The sequence below is a fragment of the Erythrolamprus reginae genome, chromosome 9 (assembly GCF_031021105.1).
Source record: "Erythrolamprus reginae isolate rEryReg1 chromosome 9, rEryReg1.hap1, whole genome shotgun sequence".
In the NCBI taxonomy this organism is placed as follows: Eukaryota; Metazoa; Chordata; class Lepidosauria; order Squamata; family Dipsadidae; genus Erythrolamprus; species Erythrolamprus reginae.
In genome coordinates this window covers 2,010,536-2,032,340 of record NC_091958.1, presented here as the reverse complement: position 1 = coordinate 2,032,340, position 21,805 = coordinate 2,010,536, and the positions used below count along the sequence as shown (strand labels likewise).

At 48.5% G+C, this 21,805-nt stretch overlaps 1 protein-coding gene across 4 annotated transcripts in view; it reads right to left on the bottom strand.

Moving 5' to 3' along the window:
• The window catches only part of GSE1 (Gse1 coiled-coil protein), a 319,547-nt gene extending 305,737 nt beyond the window's left edge, over nt 1-13,810 (bottom strand). For all 4 annotated transcript variants that reach the window (XM_070761849.1, XM_070761851.1, XM_070761850.1 and 1 more), the window contains exon 1: nt 11,621-13,810. In XM_070761849.1, the coding sequence (XP_070617950.1) occupies nt 11,621-13,810 (2,190 nt within the window). The remainder of the gene's footprint in view (nt 1-11,620) is intronic.
• Between the last annotated feature and the right edge of the window lie 7,995 nt (nt 13,811-21,805).

Here is a 21,805-nt window from a genome sequence, read left to right as displayed (position 1 = left end):
AGAGAGAGAGGAGAGAGAAAGAAGAGGGGGGGAGAAAGAGGAGAGAGAGAGAGGAGAGAGAGAGGAGAGAGAGAAAGAGGAGAAGGAGGGAGAAAGAGGTGAGAAAGAGGAGAGAGGAGAGAAGAAGAGGAGAGAGAGGAAAGAAAGTGGGGAGAGGGGAGAGAAAAAGGAAAGAGGAGAGAGAAAGAAGAGGGTGGAAGAAAGGAGAAAGAGAGAGGAAAGAGAGAGGAAAGAGAAGAAGGAGAAGGAGGGAGAAAGAGAAGAGAGGAGAGAAGAAGAGGAGAGAGGGGAAAGAAGGAGGGGAGAGGGGAGAGAAAAAGGAGACAGGAGAGAGAAAGAGGAGAGAAAGGGAGAGAGGAAAAGAGAAAGAGAATGGAGAGAGAGAAAGGAGAGAAAGAGGGAGAGATGGACTGCAGCCAAGAGAGACAAGGACAGAGGACAAATGTCTACAAGGAAAGCCCCCTTCTTAACCACCCGTGCCAATTTTGCCAGTGTGTGTCAATAGCTATTAGCACTACCAGAGCCCACCCATTCACCCACCCCACCAAAATCAGCTGCAGCCAAACAGCAAAGGTTCCCTTGCGGGAAGAGACCTTTGTCCCATCTACTCCTAAGGAATAGGGGAACTGGGCCTCCCCTCTACACACATACATATAGACACACATACACACAACCTCCAGCAGGGTCAGGAAGCCCCATGGGACAAGCATGTGATCCATCTCTTCAGTAAAAGGAAAAGGAAAAATGGTCTGGCCCAGAGACGAAACCACCAACTCCCAGGCGAGCCGGGCTGAATTGCAGGGGGCAATTTTGCAACTCAACAGGTGGGCAAGTTTCAGAAACAAGATCCAGGAGGGTCCTTTATTCATGTCCTTCTGAGCTGGTGAAAACCCAGAAAGCTCTGAAGACTTAGTACTCATCTTCTCTTATTCCTTCGGCTTCTGTTATTTAGTTTGCATCTCAGGAAATCTAAGCATGCTCAGGGGAGCCCTGTTCCCCAATTAAAGGCAAATCTGTACTTTGGGCTGTACGTTGCCTTTTTTTTGTTTTTGTATAAACAACACTACCAACAATGGAGATTGTTTCAACGGGTTTCAAGTTGCTTGAGCAACGTCCAAAAACAGTGTCAAGAGATTTAAGAGCGAGTTATCCCTATAAATTCTTGGAATTTTACACACAGCTGAGGAACCGAAATCTTGCACATCACAATCTACTGATCACTTCTGGGCGGGCAGGCAGGGAAAGGGGTGACTGTGATGGAGGGAAACTTTACTTTGGAGTAGACTTACAGGCATGTGCAAATGATGCCCCCTCTTTAAAAAAATAACCCATCCAAAGTGGCGCCTGAATTCTTTCCCAGAAATGCCTTATAAATGTTGTGTCGTTCTAAATAGAAGATGAGAAGTTGTTATCTCGTTGTTTTGTCTGGCTGGATCTATATACAACAGGCAATCCTTTGTGGGCAGTGTTTTTTCAACTTTGGCAACTTTGAAGATGGCTGGTAGACCAACTCCCAGAATTCCCCAGCCGAGCTGGCTAGGGAATTCTGGGAGTTGAAATCCACCCATCTTAAAGGGGCCACGTTTGAAAAAAAAAAAACACCACTTAGCAGTGGTTCTCAACCTCTCTAATGCTGCGACCCCTTAATACTGTTCCTTTTGTTGTGGTGACCCCCAACCATAAGTCTAGTGCCAATTCTCCCAACAGAGCTTGAAGCTGATTGGCAGGAAAGTCAGAGGGACACCCCCCCCCCCACTGTCAACGCCTGATTGGTCAGATTGTAAAAATGGGTCATTCTTTGTCAAGTGGACCAGGTGTCCACTTGACTGATTTTTGCAGCCTTCTTTGAAAAGAAACCATCACAAAAACAACATATATGATAGAAACAAATGTGTTCTTTCTAATGAAAATGAAGATGACTAAAGATGAGAAAACACAGTGCTCTCATCTTCATTTGTATTTCATTAGAAAAAGCATGTTTTTTTCCTATCATATATGTTGTTTTTGTGATGGTTTCTTTTCAAATAAGGCTTTAATTTCACCTAGTCCACTTGACAAATAATAACCCAAATATGTTTGGAATACTGTGTTCAGTTCTGGAGACCTCACCTACAAAAATCATTGATAAAATTGAATGGATCCAAAGATGGGCTACAAGAATGGTGGAAGGTCTTAAGCATGAAACGTATCAGGAAAGACTTCATGAACTCAATCTGCATAATCTGGAGGACAGAAGGAAAAGGGCGGACACAATCAAAAGGCATTTAAATATGTTAAATGGTTAAATAAGCTTCAGGAGGGAAGTGATTTTAATAGGGAAGTGAACCCAAGAACAAGGGGGCACAATCTGAGGTTAGTTGGGGGAAAGATCAGAAGTAACGTGAGAAAATATTATTTTAGTGAAATAGTAGTAGATGCTTGGAACAAACTTCCAGCAGATGTGGTTGGTAATCCACAGCAACTGAATTTATATATGCCTGGGATAAACATACCGGTAGATCCATCCTAAGATAAAATACAGGAAATAGTATAAGGGCAGACTACATGGGCCAGGAGGTCTTTTTCTGCCGTCAATTTTCTATGTTTCTAGCTTCCAAGGCATCAGAATACAAGCTTTAGCTCCTAACATTGTGGCAAATTTGTCTTAGGCGACCCCCATAAAGCAGTCGTTCAATCCCCAAAGGGGTCCCGACCCCCATATTGAGAACCACTGACTTAAAGGCTTCTAACATAGGATAACATACCAGAATATCTCCGAGACCGCCTTCTGCTGCACGAATCCCAGTGACCGATTAGGTCCCACAGAGTGGGCCTTCTCCGGGTCCTGTCTACTAAACAATGTCGGTTGGCAGGCCCCAGGGGAAGAGCCTTCTCTGTGGCAGCCCCGACTCTCTGGAACCAGCTTCCCCCAGAGATTAGAACTGCCCCTACCCTCCTTGCCTTTCGTAAACTCCTCAAAACCCACCTTTGTCGTCAGGCATGGGGGAACTGAGATATTTGCCCTGGGCCTATACAATTTATGTATGGTATGTTTGTAGGTATGTCTGCTTAATAATGGGTTTTTTAAAATATTTTAAATTGTAAATTATTAGATTTGTTATGAACTGTTTTATTGTGTTTGAGCCACCCCGAGTCTACGGAGAGGGGTGGCATACAAATCTAATAAATAAAATAAATAATAATTATTATTATTATCTGCTTGAAGGAGATGGCCGGTAGCTTCACTCTCCCTCTCCTTCTATTTTAAGGTAGCGATTCCAACTTAATGCAACAGAATCCTCATGTTCCAAACGCAGTTTCTGGCAGACTCAAAGACTCCACACTTTTGGCTTCTTTGCTGTCCACGGCTATCCTGTGAAGTCCATCTGAGCTTCCACCAAAGGAAGCCCCCACCCCCTTTAGGATCTGCCCAGGTGGGCTGGGAAAAGGTCTCCTCCCCGGTGGTCTGCTCAGCTTCCTCTGCATCGATTTGCAAGGCTGCAGCCCTTAATGGCCTGGGTGGGTTAAGTGGGCCATGCCAGCCAAAGAGCAGATGGGCTGTAGCCTGCTCAGAAATGCAGAAATTAGCTTGGCTGCCAACCAGCGGAAACGCAGCCGCACCAACAGACCGGAGAACTCCACATTTTCCTCCCCCTTCGCTCCCTTTAATGACTTGAGCTTCCCACAAATTGTCCTCCTGGAGATTAGAGTGTAAGAGGAAACCCCCAGGCCCACAGCCCCATTAGGAGGGGCTGTTAAATCAAGACCCACTTTGCTGCGTGGCCCACCAAAGCCCAACCACCAAGTGATCTCCTTGACTCTTGGTGAGCATAAAACAGGAGTTGGCTTGCTCTTCTTTCCGTCTTTCCTTCCTTTCTTCCTTCCTGCCCTCCCTCTCTCCTCTCTCCTTCCCTCCCTCCTTTCTCCCTCCTTCTCCCTTTCCTTTTCTTTCCTTCCTTTTCTTTCTTTCCTTCCTCCTCTTTCTCACCCTTCTTTCCTACCTTCCTTCCTTTTTCCCTTCCTCCTTCTTTCCCTCACACCCTTTCCATTCCTTCCTTCCCTCCCTTTTCCCTCCCTTTCTCAACTAACTTCCTTCCTTCTTTCTCCCTCATCTTTCCTTCCTTCCCTTGCCCTTCCTTCCTATTCCCCTCTCACCCTTCCCTCTTCTCCTTTTTTTCTTTATCCCCCTTACTTCCTTCCTTTCTTTCTTCTTTCCTTCCTTCCCTCCCTACTTACCTAACTATCAAAGTCAAGAACTTGCAAATGGCAACACGCTGTGTTTTCCAGACCATAAGATGCACCGGTGTAGAAGACGCACCAAGATTTCAAAAAGATAAGTAAGAAAAAAATGTTTTTGACCTCCCTGGCCCTCAGGCAAACTCTGCAAGTTTCCCAAAACCTCTACACATCTTTTTTTTTTTTTTGCAAAAATGGACCGTTTGTTTTGCAAAAATGGGGGTGTTTTTGCCTACCCCCAGTCCCCAGGAACACTCTACAGGCCTCCCAAACACTCTGCCTACCCCATTTTTGCAAAAAATGGACCCATTTTTTGAAATGTGGGGCCAGGGTTTTGGGAAGCCAAAAATGGCTGTATTCGACGTATAAGACGCACCGACATTTCCACTCTTTTAAAAGGTGCGTGTTATACTCTGAAAAATACGGCATATTTTCCTTCTGAAAATCCCAGTTCTCTGCCTTTCCTGTCCTAGATACCTGTACAAGAGAATATCTCTTTACGAAGGGGCACCAGGCACTTTTGACCCAAGGCCGGACGTTGCCTTTCAGGGCAACAGAATCTTCTCACACCTATTTGACCTGGTGCTCCTTGGCTGCCAATCACAGCAGGCGGCTCCTGTTATTAAGGCCCCCATCATTGGCCAAGCAGCCTTCTGGGCTCCCAATTTTCTTGTCCACCGAGTTTCCATCTTTTAAGAATGTGGAAGCAAAGGGGAGTGAAACCAAGTGGATTCACCCCAGGTTGGGTGAATCCATGGCCTTCCGTGACCACCCAGTGGGCCAGTGAGGGTCTTCATCCCATGCTCGGGCGCTGTGCATTATTGGAACAATGTCTGGACAAACAGATCAGAACCCCTTCGGCTATCTAGGCTTTCCAGAGACCCAAGAAAAAGCTACCCTGCCAAATTATCCAACCAACCCAAAAGTCCAGTGAGCTTCCTGGCCCCACAGCAGGGCTTTGGCCCCAAAGCTTTTTGACATCCACAATGCTTTGTTTGGCCCTTTAATGATAACAACAACAACAACAACAACAACAACAACAACAACAACAACAACAACAACAACAACAACAGAGTTGGAAGGGATCTTGTAGGTCTTCAAGCCCAACCTCCTGCTTAGGCAGGAAACCCTACACTACATCAGACAGATGGTTATCCAACATCTGCTTAGAAACTTCCAGTGTTGGAGCCTTCACAACTTCTGGAGGCAACTTTTTCCACTGATAAATTGTTCTGTCAGGAAATTTCTCCTTAGTTCTAAATTACTTCTCTCCTTGTTTAGTTTCTACCCATTGCTTCTTGTTCTACCCTCAGGTGCTCTGGAGAATAGGTTGACTCCCTCTTCTTTGTGGCAACCCCTGAGATATTGGAAGACTGCTATCGTGTCTTCCCTGGTCCTTCTTTTCATTAAACTAGCCATGCCCAGTTCCTGCAACCATTCTTCATATATTTTAGCCTTCAATCATCCCCTAATCATCTTTGTTGCTCTTCTCTGCACTTTTTCTAGAGTCTCAACATCCTTTGTGCATCGTGGCAACCAAACCTGAATGCTGTATTCCAAGTGTGGCCTCACCAAGGCCTTATAAAGTGGTATTAACCCTTCACGTGATCTTGATTCTCTCCCTCTGTTCATGCAGCCTAGAACTGTGTTGGCTTTTTTGGCAGCTGCTGCACATGGCTGGCTCCTATTTCAATGGTTGCCCACAAGGACTTCAAGATCCCTCTCCCAGTTGCTACCATTGAGCAAGGCACCACATATACTGTGTGTTTTGTTTTTCTTGCCTAAATGTAGAACCTGACTTTTTTTCACCACTGAATTTCATTCCGTTAGAAAAGGGTGTCTTTGCACAGTGGTGGAAAAACGAGGATATACCTCCGAAAGATGCAATAATCAAAAAAATTAAATACTGTGCAGAGATGACAAAATTAACTATACTAGTTAGGAATGAATCAACATCCTCATTTAATAATTGTTGGGATCCTTTCTACAGTTGGTTAGAGAAAAAAAGAGATCACCATGTTACATAATTGGTTACAAACTCGACCAGATACAAATCCGATATATAGTTTTCTCATTTTTTTGCTATAGTAATAAGAGACTTTAGATATATATTGACAGAATATTTACTAATAAAGTTTATAATCTCTATATTTAGATTAATTCAACGCTAGCATTTAAATATCTAGACGGCTAACCTGATACTAGGGAATGAGCTTATAAATCAGGAACTGATTCCCGTTTTCAATACAGCTTCCCCGGATATTCACCAACCCCTTTACTTTCTTTATTTTTTCTATTTCCTTTGTTCTCTTTACCCTCTCCCCTCTTTTTTCTATTCCCATCTTTCTCACTCCTCCTTTTCTTCTCTATAAATTTTTATGTTCACAAATTGTTATACCATGCTAAGACTTAATTGTTTTCTGTTTTGATCAACTTTTATGTTTTGTATATATGTAAATAAATTTTTATAAAATAATAAAAAAAAATTTAAAAAGAAAAAGAAAAGGGTGTCTTAAGGGCTCCAGTTTCCCCCAGAAGGCAAGCGTCAAGAGCCACCTGCGGTGAGTCAAGCCAGAGCCGAACGGGCCATTTTTCACGGGCCTTTCCTGAAACAGATGCCGGCACAGGCTGCCAAAGTAAGCAGGAACTGCTGTTTGGCAGCCAGGCGATCTGTGAAAAGAGCAAAAGGGAAAAAAAGCGTGGGGCTGCCTGGGACACACCACTCACAACACAACCCTTCGGTTTCTTCCCTCCCAGAAAGTTGGCGAAGTGGGGGCCTTATTTGTCGGTGGAACCAGGCGGCCAGCGGACTTCCTAGCAGGTCCCTCCTCCGTCGGGCAGGGAGCCATGGGCTTTTATCGGAGCTTCCCACCCTCCTTCCTTTCTCGATGACAAATGCTGGAGGGAAACAGATGTGGACATGTCCCGCCTGATATCCCTGCGATGACAGGCAAGGCTCTGCAAGACTTCGGGGCTGGGGGGGGCGGGATCCTCTAGCACCACCTGTTCCCTGGCCTGGCACAGAAAACACAGAGAGAGAGAAAGAGAGAGAGAGAGAGAAGGAGGGAGGGAGAGAGAGAGAGAGAAAGAAAGAAAGAGATAGAAAGAAAGAAAGAAAGAAAGAAAGAAAGAAAGAAAGAAAGAAAGAAAGAAAAAGGGAGAAAGAGAGAGAGAGAGTGAGAGAGAGAGAGAGAGAAAGAAAGAGAGAGACAGAGAGAGAAAGAGAGAGACAGAGAGAGAAAGAGAGAGAGAGAAAAAGAGAGAGAGAAAGAGAGAGACAGAGATAGAAAGAGAGGGAGAGAGAGGGAGGGAGAGAGAGAGAAAGAGAGAAAGAAATAGACAAAGAGAAAGAGAGAGGGAGAAAGAGAGAGGGGAGAGAGAGAAAGAGAAAGAGAGAGTGAGAATGAGAGAGAGAGTGAGAAAGAGAGAGAGAGAGAGAGAAAGAGACAGAAAGAGAGAGGGAGAAAGAAAGAGAAATGAGAGAGAAAGAGAGAGAGAAAGAAAGAGACAGAAAGAGACAGAGAGAAAGAAAGAGGAAGAGAGAGAGAGAGTGAGAAAGAGAGAGAGAGAGAAAGAAAGAGGGGGGGGGAGAGAGAGCCCTCTGTGAACTCCTGACATTATCCAGGGAGGGAAAGGAAAACCCAAAGCAAGAAAAGCAAGCAGCAATTGAGTCAGGCGCTGACCTTCACTGGGCTTCCCAAAAAACCAGCTCCCTCCCTGCCATAGTCTTCAATTTACGACCACAATCAAGGCCCGTCCCCCGCCCCCGCCCCCCATTTTTGCTGCTGTTCCACAGGACGCTTCTTAAGTGAGTTTTGCATCTCCTGTTGAAACCTTTCCTGCCATGTTTCTGGGCTGCAAAGTTCATTCAGTTCTGGTCACCCACACTTCAAAAGAGACATTGAAACTCTGGAGAAGGTGCAGAAAAGATGAGGGGACTAAAACCCAAGACTTACGAAGAGAGATTGCGGGAACTTGGGCATGGACAGCCTAGAGCAGGGGCAGAGCAAAGCTGGCTGGGGGATTCTGGGAGTTGAAGTCCTCCAGGCTTAAAGCGCCCAAGGTTGGAGGCCTCTGTTCTAGAGAAAAGGAGAGCCTGGGGGAACATGATAGCAGTATATAGGTATTTGAGGGGTTGCCACAGAGAGGAGGGGGTCACTCTATTTTCCAGGGCACCAGAGGGCCAGACCAGGAGCAACGGATGGATACTGACCAAGGAGAGATTCCACTGGGAAATAAGGATGAACTTCCTGATGGTCAGAGCGATCAACTAGTGGAACGGAACGGCCTGCCAGCGGAGGTTGTGAATGCCCCAACTCTGGACATTTTCAAGAGGAGATTGGACTGCCATTTGGCTGGGGTACTATAGGATTTCCTGCTCGGGCAGGGGGTTGGACTTGATGACCTGCAGAGTCCCTTTCAACTCTAATAATAAATAAATAAAGTTTTTCAAAACAGGAGAGAAACTTCCAGAAGCCTCTCCTTCCTCATCCTCCCATTCCACAGCAACCTCCGAGGGGCCCAGCTACTGTCCAAGGTACTCCTGAGATACTCTTCCTTCTTGGCCCTTGTAATTTCTGAACTGTTCAACTTTGTCACGGGTCATAAAAGTTGCTCTCACAAAGGTTTCCAGGCAACAAATAATATACAAGCAGAGGTGAAATATCTCTGGGTCACTCATCCACATGGGAGGTGTCATTCCTCAGTCAGCCTGGACCAAAGCCTTGCTGAACTGGAGAAGGTGCAAAAAAAGGGCAACAAGAATGAACAAGGAAATGGAGCCCCTCCCTTACGAAACCAGGTTGCAAGGCCTTGGTCTCTTCAGCCTTGAAAGATGGCGTTTAAGGGGGGACTTGATCGAAGTGTATAAAATCTTGCATGGGATAGAAAAGGTGGATAGAGAAAAATTATTTTCTCTATCACACACTACTAGGACAAGGGGGCCCTCCCTAAAGCTCATAGGTAAGAAAGTGAGGGCAAATCAAGGGAAATATGTCTTCATCCAGAGGGTCCTTGTTTTATGGGATTCCCTTCCAGAAGAGGTCATGACAGCTGTCAGTCTGAATAGCTTCAAGACAGGATGAGACAAATTCAGGAATGCCAAGTATATAAGTGGTTATTGAAATGGATGTCCAAGTGCCCCTCTATGTTGGTTGAGGCAGGCAGGGTTCCCTTGGGTCCCATTTGTTGGGGGTCAAGGGAAAAGGAGGGTCTTGCCTTCTCCTTCTGCTCAAGATCTCCATGGACAATTGGGAGGCCACTGTGTGGCACAGAATGCTGGACTCGATGGCCCAATTCAGCAGGGCTCTTCTTAGGTTCTTATGACCAATAAGAGCCCGCAGAGTCGGCCTTCTCCGGGTCCCGTCGGGTAAACAATGCTGGTTGGCGGGACCACAGGGGAGGGCCTTGTCTGTGGTGGCCCCAGCTCTCTGGATTCATATACCTCCGGAAATCCATCCTGCCCCCACCCTACTGGCCTCCCAGAAAGCCTTAAAGACCTGGCTCTGCTGGCAGGCCTAGGGCCACTGATTGGGTGAGTTCTGATCTGGCCACAGAAGAGATGTGTGTGGGGGGTTTAATTAATGGGGTTTTAAATTGTTCTTTATAATGTTTGGATATATTTTTTTTGGCCATAGGTTGCCCAGAGTCTTTCGGGAGTTGGGCACATAGAAACTAAATAACTAAATAAAATAACTAAATAAAATAACAAAGCAACTAAGCAACTAAGCAACTAAATAACTAAATAACTAAATAACTAAATAAAATAACTAAATAACTAAGTAACTAAGTAACTAAATATCTAAATAACTAAATAACTAAATAACTAAATATGTAAATAACTAAATAACTAAGTAACTAAACAAACAATTATCTGCAGTCAACAGAGGAGCCTTCTCTAGACCCCTAAGGATGCTGCTCAGAGCAATCAAGCCAAGGACCCTTCTGAACCCAGCAGACTGAAACCAGGGCAGATCCATCAAGCCTGGCCTTTGGGGTTCCCTCGCATTCACAGCTGAGCAAAACTATTTCCTTGCAAAGAACAGAAGCCAACCCTGAAAGCCTTCGCTGCAAAGGACTCAAACCACAGGGAAGCGCTCTACTCTGCCAGGATGAGACGGGAAGGAAGTTCTGCGCATCTCCAGCCAACGCTCGCCTGCAAACTATGACTCATGAGACTTTTAATGGGCAATGGCTCTGGTTGGGACCCCTGCCATTCTGCAGGACTCAAGGGGCACTGGCAAAATGAGACCAACCCACTCAGGCGGGGGTTCCAACTTACCGCCGCTAACGGTGCTGACCGGTGGGCATGCGCGCATTTCGGAGCAAGATAATAATAATAATTTATTAGATTTGTATGCCGCCTCTCTCCAAGGTCTTGGAGCGGCTCACAAAAGGACAATACACAATATACAAATCCAATAGTTAAAAACAATTTTAAAAATCCTTATAAAAATAATCATGCAACTCAAACAAACCATATATAAATTATAATAGCTAAGGGGTATATCAATTCCCCCATGCCTGGCGACATAGATGGGTTTTCAGAAGTTTGCGAAAGGCAAGGAGGGTGGGGGCAGTCCTAATCTCCGTGGAGAGTTGGTTCCAGAGGGCCGGGGCCACCACAGAGAAGGCTCTTCCCCTGGGTCCCACCAAATGGCATTGTTTAGTCAACGGGACCCAGATTTGGCTTCTGCGCATGCGCAGGAAGATTTCTGCACATGCGCAGGAAGATTTATGTACATGCGCAGGAAGCAAGATCTCATATGCATGGCCTTGCGAGATTTCAGTGACTTTTTTGCTTTCGTGCATGTGCAGAGGTAAAAAAACCACCGAAAATCACCGAAATCTCACATATGCGCATGTCCTCTTGCAAGATTTTGCTTTCCAGCCCTAACAAGGTGCTAACGATGTTCCCAGCTTGCAAGCCCTTTCATTGTTACTCTCTGCAAAGAATGTTTTCCAAGCTTTAAGTCTTTGCAGGGTTTTTTCCCTTGATCTACTTGCTCTGAATGTTTCTTTCCAGGTGCTAATGATGTTCCCAGCTCTTGCTGGCTTGCAAGCTCTTTCATTGTTACTCTCTCCAAATAAGGTTTTTTTAAAAGCCCTAACTAGGGGATAAGATAATGTGCTGTCTAAGGACACTAGCCAGATAAATACCTGGTAAGCAGATCCTTTCCCCTATTTCCCTCTCCAAAAACTACAGTGCGTCTTATATTCTGAAAAATACGGTATGTGCTTCTTCTACTAACACCGCTCCAGCATTCTCACACACCTGCCTGGATAGAAATTCATTGGCTGAACTTCGATGCTGCGATACATCAAAGGCTCCCAGCCCAGCAACTGCTGAAGAGCCGCGGCCTTTCCAACGGTGGTGCAAAGGCAGCAAACCCCACCAGAAGCTTACCTTTTGGAGAGACGGAGGCCCGGTTGTGGGCAGAGCCAAAAGATCCCGGGCCACGGCCGATTTGCCTGCCAGCACCAGCACGGCGCACTCAGGGCAAGCCCCAATGGTCAGCCACTTGCCATCATCCACCAACAAGGTGCCCGGACCCCGGAAGGAGCCCAAGAAGATGGGCAGCCGGCTAACTGGCACCGCTCTTAATCCAAGGTGGCGTTTCTTCTCTCGCCGGCAGAAAAAACAAGCAAAGGTGTCCACCTTGTACTGCCGGGACCAGGCGCTGCTGGGGTGCTGGGCGCTGCCCTGTTCGTGCTGCAGCCACTGGGCCAGGAGGTCGTGGTAGCACAGCAGGCAGGTGGCCACGATGCCCGTGGCGTCAGCTAGCCTGGCTCGCGGCGCTGGTGGATACACCGCCAGGAAAGGGAAAAAGGGCTCCTTCTCACCAAAGCGGCCGGCGGCAGGGTTGACACTGACTTGGAACTCCTTGCCAGGGCCCAGCACGGCACCACAGATGTAGCAAGCGGAGGCCAGGCCTGTCTGGGTCGCGCTCAGGGCCTCGGCCTCCCCAACGGCGGCGAAGACCTGCTGGTACCTTCCCAGGAAGCTCTGGGCGGAGGCGATCCACTGCTCGTTGCGGCAGGCGCGGTAGATGGCCCACAGGTCCTGCAGCACCAGGTAGCACCGGGGGCAGCTGCGCACCTGGCAACGGTGGTCGGGCCCCTTGGCCCCCGGCGGGCAGGGCAGGCGGCTGAGGAAGGGGAAGTGCATGGCCGCCTTGGAGCTGCCGTTGGGGGCCTTGGCCGAGACGGGGCGCCAGTCCTGGGTGCAGTCCTCCCCGCAGAGGTAGCAGGCTTCAGGCGGGCGGGGCTGCGGGGCCCCCGGAGGCCCTTCCTCTCGGCTCAGCCCGGCTCTCCGGGATGGGGCCGGCGCGGCCCGGGGCACCATGTAGAGCCGCTGGAGGACCGGCACGCGGGCGCCCTCGAAGCTGCGCCACTGCTGCAGGAGCGAAGCGTGGCAGGCCGGGCAGACCAGGGTGCTGCCGGCGGGGCTGAGCGGGAGGGCGCCCGGCGGCGGGCTGTGCAGCCAGAGGAAGGGGAAGAAGGGCGCCGTCGGGGCTTTCTCCTGCTTCTGCACGTGGATGCGCTGCTGCGCGCCCGGCGTCAGGAGGGAGCCGCAGACGTAGCAGGCCAAGCCGGGGCCCTTCGACGGGGCTCCCCCGGTGGTGCCTCGCGCCGTCCGCGCCTCCTCGTCGCTGGTGATGTTGATCTCGCTCTCCTCCGATGAGCAGCGGTCCGACGGCGGACGGGGCCCCTCGCTCGCCGCCCCCTCGCCTCGCCTCGCTTCCGAGCCGGGCTGATGCCACCCGAAGCCTTCCATGGCGGCCCTCCAATCCCCGCTCGCCCGACGCCGCTTCACCGGCCCCTGCCGCTTCCTGCGAGGCTTGGGAGCCAGTGGCAGCCCGTTCCCCGGGTGGAAGGGGATCCCCGACGCCTCTTCCGGGGGCGGCCGCAGCTGGCGAGCGGGCAGATGCGCGCCGGGCCTCTTCCGCTCCTCGGGGCTAGGGAAGCGCGGCACCCGCTCCGGCGAGGTCTCGGCGTCCGAGAGCGAGGAGAGCGAGGAGTCTTCGCCCGCCGGCGCGGGCGCTCCAAGGGACGGGTCGTCGGGGCGGCTGCCGGGCGGCCTCTCCTCCTCGTCTTCGTCGTCGGTGCCCAGCGCGTAGGCGAGGTTCCACTCCTGCGGCGCGCGGCGCGTCCCTCCTCCGCCCGCCGCCGCGGGTCCCTCGCACTGGTAGGGCCGCTTGAGCCAGTACATGCGCTTCTCCACCGGCGTGCGCGCCCGCTCGAAGGCGTCCCACTGCTCGGCCAGGAAGCAGCGGCAGACCGCGCAGACCAGGGCGCACCCTTCGGCGCTGACCTCCCGCGCGCCGGGCGCCGGCTCCTGGTGCTGCAGGAAGGGGAAGAAGGGCTGGTGGGCGCCGGCCGGGCGCACTTGCAGCCTCCGCTCCTTGCCCCGGCTGATGCCGCCGCCGCAGACGAAGCAGCAGAGCGCCGTGGAGGAGGAGGAGGGGGACGCGGGCGGGCGGCCGGGGCTCCTCACCGCTAAAGCAGCCTGGTCCCCGGACGCCAGCGAGGCCATCAGCCGCTGTTTGCGAGAGATCGGCGCCTCCTTCCGCGGAGGAGGAGGAGGAGCGCTCATCGTGCCCGGCGGCTGGAAGAGGCTTCCCCGGGCCGGCCGCTCATCTTGCAAAGGCGCCGGGCGGCCGGAGAGGCGGGCGGTTTAGTTGGCGGCGGTTCGCGGACTCCCAGCCGCAGCCTCCCCGCCGCCGCTGCTGCTGCGGCCGGAGGCGCGCCCGCTCTAGCGTTCCTTTCGGCCGGCCGCCGCCTGTGCAAAGTTTGGCTGCGAACTCGGAAGCGCCATCCCGCCGGCTGGCTGGCTGCTGCCTGGCCCCCTCCCTCCCGGAGGAGGGTCTCCCTCCGCACCACCAGCGGCGCTCCCCCCGCCAGCCAGCCAGCCAAGCCCCGCGCCCGCCGGAGCCGGCTCCTCGCTCTCCCCCCGCCGCCCGCCGCGTTTGCAGGAGGTGGGGAGGGTCGGGCGGGCCGCCAAGGCCAGGAGGGACGCCGCTGCCCCCCCTTCCCTCCCTCCGCCCGCCCGCCGCTGCGCCTCCTTGACGCCGAGAGGAAATGCCCCGGGCGGGGGAGGCGGGGGGGGCTCGGACCCGCCGCGGAGCCAGGCCCCCTCCGCCCGAAAAGCCGCCTCGGAGGACCGCGAAGAAGGCAGGCTAACTGAGGAGGGGGCTGGGGCGGGGGCGCCTCGGTGCAGCAACCTGAGCAGCCAGGGACAAGAGGGCCTGGGCGGGGGTCTGACACCAGGGCGCTGGGGGGGGAACATGAAGGTCACCCCACCTGGAACACACTTCCTCGCCTGATGCTTCGCAATCAGCAAAGGGAAAACGGGCTAGGTAGCCAATTGGGGAGGGGGTCTCACCTCTCTTGGGGGGATGCCTCCTCTTTGCCCATCAGAGAGAAAGGGGGGTCTGCAGACTCACCTTCCAAAGCCCTTTTCCCCAGGAATCCCCTCCACTCCCCATGAAATTCATCATGACAGAGCCTCAAAGTTAACCCAGAAGGAAAGCAGGCTACACTGAAGTTTCCCCTCCTCTAAATTTTGTTCCCCAATTCTCCTGGGACAAGAACCCCACACCCCTCAAATCGGAGACATTTTCCTGCCCCCAAAATGTGCTCAAGATCTTTGGAAACTCAGTGCCATAGAGAAGCTCCCAGAACTCCAAGGCAGCAGCATGGAATCCTGGGATCTGCATTTAATAACAACAGAGTTGGAAGGGACCTTGGAGGTCTTCTAGTCCAACCCCTTGCTTAGGCAGGAAACCCTACAATACTTCAGACAGATGGTGATCCAACATCTGCTTAAAAACCTCCAGTGTTGGGGCATTCACAACTTCTGGAAGCAACTTCTATTCCACCGATCAACCGTTCTGACTGCCATGCAATTTCTCCGTAGTTCTAAGTTGCTTCTCTCCATGTTTAGTTTCCACCCATTGTTTCTTGTTCTACCCTCAGGTACTTTGGAGTATAGGTTGACTCCTTCTTTGTGGCAACCCCTGAGATACTGGATATTTCAACCCATCTAGGAAGGCCTAGCCCAGCATAGCATGACATAAGGATAAGATGGGTTTAGCATAGGATACAATACAACACAATAGGATTTATTGGCCAAGTGTGATTGGACATACAGAGTTTTGAGAGCCTGTTAAGCCCACCCCCAACCAGTGAGAGTTCCCCGTGGTCCTGGGATGGGGAGAGGTGAGATGGGTCGGTGGGCTGCTGGAGACTTGAGCAGGCCAAACATGTGCTCTCCTGCTGGTAGGAAAGCCCCCTCCCCTCCTTGTGCTTATAAGTTGGAGGGGCGAGTTGAGAGGCCAATGGGAAAAGCTACCAGGGCCTGGCTTTGGTTAGCCAGCTGGGGAGCAGAGATCCCCAAAGTGACAGCCCTAGCTTGGCTGAGGAGCTTTCCCACATAAGCGCCACCCAGCCAGCCACCGACAGAGCGCTCGTATTCCCCCCCAGCCCTCCAAGCTCTGCCTCTTCCAACAGCTGCGCTGCATTTTGCATTTGGGGGAAATGTCATCACTGAATGCCTGATGCTGAGGGATCGAGCAGATTGTGTGACCTCATCCCACGAGGCCAAAGCCAGTGCTCTCTGATCCACCAGGGATCCCCTGCTCCACAGGTGGCCCACGTCTAGACAGGGGGAACTAGAGAGGGCAGCCAATATTTGGGGGAGAAGTTGCAATGGAGGCGGGAGGGTCTCTAAGTAGCATTAGAAAATGTTTCATCTTAGAAAAATGTTTCGTGTTAGAACAAGAAGCAATGGGTGGAAACTAAACAAGGAGAGAAGCAACTTAGAACTAAGGAGAAATTTCCTGACAGTCAGAACGGTTGATCAGTGGAATAGAAGTTGCCTCCAAAAGTTGTGAATGCCCCAACAGTGGAAGTTTTTAAGAAGAGGTTGGATAACCATCTGTCTGAGGTAGTGTAGGGTTTCCTGTCTAAGCAGGAGGTTGTGCCGCTCTCAAATTTGCTGCGAAATTTTTCCTGACTCAGGTTCTTAAGTAGAAAATGGTTCTTTAGAAGAGGCAAAAAAAATCTTGAACACCCAATTCTTATCTAGAAATGTTCTTAAGTAGAGGCGCCACTGTAATTGATTGCCTAGAAAGTTTAGAACTAAGACACCTTAAATAAGATCTAAGTATTGCCCACAAGATCACATGCTGCAACGTCCTGCCTGTCGGTGACTACTTCAGCTTCAACAACAACAACACAAGAGCACACAACAGATTTAAACTTAATATTAAGCGCTCCAAACTTGACTGTAAAAAATATGACTTCAGTAACCGAGTTGTCGAAGCGTGGAACTCATTACCGGACTCAATAGTGTCATCCCCAAACCCCCAACACTTTACCCTTAGATTATCTACGGTTGACCTCTCCAGATTCCTAAGAGGTCAGTAAGGGGCGAGTACAAGTGCACTAGAATGCCTTCCACCCCGTCCTATTGCTCTCCTATATCTCCTATACCTTTCTTCTATTCTTATATCTCTTCTTCTATTCTTTCATTGATATGTTCTATTTCTATATCTTTTCTATTATTTCTTAGATATATTTTACTATGAGTATCACCTCTATAACCTTCATCATGTATTTTACTATGCGTATATAGATATATATCCACTAAAACCCTCATTGTGTATTGGACTAAATAAATAAACAAACAAACAAACAAACATGCTGGTGAAAAGGCAGCTCTATATTTTCCTTCAACCTCATCATGCACTATATACTGCACATCTAAACCACTCTGCCACCTACCAGACCTTTTAGACTACAGTTCCCACAATCCCCAGCCCTGGCCTTGCTGGCTGAAGCTCCTGAAAGGGACAGTCAGTCCTTGAACCAAAACCCTTCCCGTTGAACCCCAATACCCTCCCCAAAGGCAAAAAAAACCATCTCACTGTCTGAGCCTGGCTAACAGCTGGAATAACAAGCCAGCATCCCAGAAGCTGCACTTAACACAGATCCCATTTGTGGAAGAACTGGAGCAGAGCAGAAAAGAAGCCGACCGTTCCCCAAAGGGCACCTTTCGGTCGGGCAAAGAGTCGCCTCGAGGTCGCCCATTAATATTTATCGAGGCGGAAAGCTGAGCTGGAAGGGGGGGAGGGGGAAAATAACAGCAAACAGGTGGTGACATTTGCACGGAGCAAGCGAGGGAGCAGAAAGGCAACAGCAAGCACAGGTGGTGCTGCTCGGCCAAGGAAAGCAGGCTGGGCTGTCCACCCCAGGCCAAAAGGACATTCTCCCCAGGCCTGGTCAGAGGCTAATTTTACCACGAGCAAAGCCTCGGGGCTGTTTCCTCTTCTGGGCTCAAGCCAGGGCTGCTGGCGACAGCTGAGATTCAGACGCAGGATGGCTCGATCTTTCCTCTCCAAAACACAGCTTCGGAAGGATCAGAAGGAAGCCACCATCTGTGATGGGTCACGTGGGGATGGTTCCAAGCCTAATGGATCCCTGCCGCATCAGTCCTAGCAGCCGGTCAGGTCCCACAAAGTCGGCCTTCTCCAGGTCCCGTCAACTAGACAATGTCGCTTGGTGGAGCCTAGGGGAAGAGCCTTCTCTGTGGGGGCCCCCACTCTCTGGAATCGGCGTCCCCGGAGATTCGCACTGCCCCTACCCTCCTCGCCTTTCGCAAGAGCCTAAAGACTCATCAGGCTTGGGCCGATTAGATCTTAGCCCTTGGCCAACAAATGATTGTATGATCGTTGCACAAATGGGTGTGATTGATTTTAATATTTAGGGATATGGTTTTAATGAAGGGTTTTTAGATGTCTTTTTATTATTGGATTTGTTATATTGCTGTAATTGTTGTGAGCCGCTCCGAGTCTCCGGAGAGGGGTGGCATACAAATCTAATAAATTACCGGTACATTATTATTATTATTATTATTATTATTATTATTATTATTATTATTATGTAATTTTAATTTAATCGGATTGATGTTGTTGTAATTTACTGTTTCTTATATGTTGTAAGCCACCCTGAGACTTGGGAGAGGGGCAACATAGAAATCCAATAAATAAATAAATAATCAATCAATCAATATAATATAAATTATAAATTCTCAAAAAACAGATTTTTTTTTTAAAGCAAAAGTAATGCAAAGTAATACGTTAACAAAATAACAAGTTATGAGGAAAAATTCTCTGATTGAACATTCTAAAAGAGTGGGGAAATTACTTTTCCCAAATGTTTTGTTTTGTTTCCTGTTATGTTTATTTTTCTGTTTGTTTTTATTTACTTGTACTTATTTTGTTTGCAATGTCTTTGTATGTATAAAAATATAAAGAATAAAATATTAAAAAAAAATAAAAAAGAACAATCTCTGGTTTTCCCGTCTCTTCTTAAAAAAAACTTCCAATGATGGAGGAGCACCCACAACGTTTGAAGGTTAATTGTTCTCCCTGGTAGGAGGTTTCTGCTTAATTCCAGGTTTCTTCTCTCCTTGATGACTTTCCATCCATTGTTTCTTGTCGGGCCTTCTTTGGTGCTTTGCAAAATAAGCTGACTCCCCCTGTTCTTTGTGGCAGCTCCTCCAATACCAGAAGACTGCTATCATGTCTTTCCCTAGTTCAGTGCTCCTCAACCTTGGGGTCGAGACCATAGTTCCCTCTAAGCTGAGCAGTGAGCAATCACTCACTTAAAAATCATCATCAACTCAGAGTTTTCCAAACCTGCCCAGAAGCCGAGAGGGAAAGAGTGAGAGGGAAGGAGAGAGAGAGAAGAGAGGAAGAGAAAGAAACAGGTAGAAAAAAGAGAGGAAGGAAAAGAGAAAGAAAAAGAATGGGAGTAAGGAAGAGAGAAAGAAAATCAAAATCTAGTTTGAAACTAGCTCAACTATTGAAGTGGCATTTTGATATTGATAGAGTTGCCCTATTATGAGCTCACTGTTATAGACACACAGTACAGTATTTTATTTTGAAATTCCCTGAGACAAAACAGGGTGGGTTTTTTATTTGTTTGTTTGCTTGTTTGTTTGTTTATTTGTTTGTTTATTTAATATTTCTGTGCCGCCCAGTCCCGAACGGACTGCCGCTCAGACACTATACTTTTCCGCCCACCCCAAAAAAAAATTAGAGGGAACACTGGTCGAGACCCCTTTGGGGGGGGGTCAAATGACCGTTTCACAGGGGTCACCTAATACCCTGAGAAAAGACAAATTTCCCACGGTGTTAGCAACTAAAGCTTCTATTCTGGCGCCTTGGAACGTATTTTTTACAATCCGACCAATCGGGCATTGACAGTGGGGGTGTCCCTCTGACCTTCCTGCCAATCACCTTAAAGCTCTGTTGGAAGAATTAGCGCTAGACTTATGGTTGGGGGTCACCACAACATGAGGAACTGGATTAAGGGGTCGAGACATTAGAAAGGTTGAGATCTACTTCTGGCCAAACCCAATTCCTGCAACCGGTCTTCGTAGGTTTTAGCCTCCTTTACGATCCGTCATTAGGAGAATCCAACCAAGCTGGATGGCAAGGTCGCCGATTATAATCGCATGACCCCTGGATGCTACAACTGTCCTCAATACGTGCTAGTTGCCAAGCAACTGGATTTTGGATCACGTAACTCCGGGGAATGTTATGGTGGCCCTAAGTGTGAGGACTGGTCCTTTCTTTAGTGTCACTGTCATTTAGAACAGTGTTTCCCAACCTTGACAACTTGAAGATATCTGGACTTCAACTCCCAGAATTGTTGGCTGGGGAATTCTGGGAGTTGAAGTCCAAATATCTTCAAGTTGCCAAGGTTGGGAAACACTGATTTAGAAGGACTGCTAAGCCAACAGGACTAACTACACACAAATTGTGCAGAAAGGACCAGGCAGGAATGAAATCGTGCAGGACGCTTGCAATTTGTCGCTCAGTTGGCACTTACCGAAAGCAAAAAATAATAATAATGATGAACTATAAGAAAGGAAGTTAGAAATCCTTCCAGCCTTAGCAGTTTCCCTGCCTGGCGGTAGCTGTAGAGTGAGAATTTTGTCCAAGAGTTTCTTTGGCACGGTCCTGAAAGAATTGGTGGAAGTTTTTACTGGGGAAAAGTTGGCTGAGGTCTGCCTCAAAGACAGCCAAGCTTTTACTCAAGGCAGAAGAAGTCGAGAAATATGTTCATTGCACAGAACATCCACAAGATGGGAACAGATAAACCTTCGGGAACACAGAAACGGGGAAAGGAATGTCTCCAACCTTCCTCTGGAACCCTGGGATTCCTTCATCCTGGAAACAATATTCTAGGAGGATGTGAGTTACAACGTTTTCCGATGAAATTTTATGTGGCTCGTGCTAGAACAGGGACTGTTTGCTTCTCTTTTTCCAGACTGGTCCAAACTGGTCCAAATTGGTCCAAGAAATGCAGAGTTGGAGCTGTTGTTGGGGATTGGGTGAACTTCTGTGATGTCACGGAATGGCCAGCCAATCAGGGGAGCCTTGAGCTAGGATTTTCAAGCAACTTGAACAACTTTAAGGTGGGTGGACTTCAACTCCCAGAATTCCCCAGCCAAGGGTGTCGATGTCCACCCGTTTTAAAGTGGCCAAGACTGAGAATTGCAGCCCAAGAAGTGGAAGGCAAGATATAACAACAACAACAATAATAATAATAATAATAATATATTAGATTTGTATGGGAATAGATGACCGATGTGTGGGAAACCAGGATCAAGAGAGAGAAAAGGTGACTTCTTCAAGTCGGTTAAGATATAGTTTGATTATAATAAAATTTGGGGAAAGTTTTATGAATGGATGGAAATTAAAAATGGTTAAAAATTTTACAACTATTTTTGAAGTGATATACGGAAATTAGAGATTAGGTGGTTAAAAGACCCAGGTGACGAAAAAAGGACATGGCAGTAGCGCTAGATAACAATATAACACAGATTCAAGATGTTTCGTTATATAAAGGCTAATGTGTTTTCCTTTATATTTTAAATGTTGGAGCTAGGGAATTTTATGGTGTGATCAGATAAAGAAATTTCATATATAGAGAGAGCTAGATATTGAAACATTAGTTTCTGATTTTTATTAATGTTTTTCATACTAAGTTAGTTTAAATAATGGAAGAATGAGGATAAGATTGTTTAAATGGAAAATGAAATTTACAATGTTCCTTAAAATGTTTTATACTTTATATGAGAAGGAAATGGTATATATTGTGATTCCTAGGCATTGATGCTGTCTTTTTTATCTATGTATGTTTTATTCTGTGGTGGAGAAAAAATAAAAAAATTATCCCCCCCCCCCCAAAAAAAAGTTTGATTAAGCTCAGTTAACTGTCTTGCTTAGCGACAGAGTTGAGAATTACCTTGTAAGTTGAGGATTACCTGTTGTGTTGATGTACTACTGAGAAGCCTAGCCCTGGGCCTGAGACTTCGCTGGTGGGAATTGGGTGGACTCAGCGCTTCCAGAAAATCTTGGGATATGATCAAGATGGAGAGGGGGGTCCCCAGGCTTCTCCACCCACCCAAATTATATGTCAGCTCCGCTTTGTTCTTCCCACACTTCAGTGACATGAAAACAAACTCAGAGAGGAGTTTATTTGAAAGGGTTTCTCTCTCTCTCTCTCTTCTTCT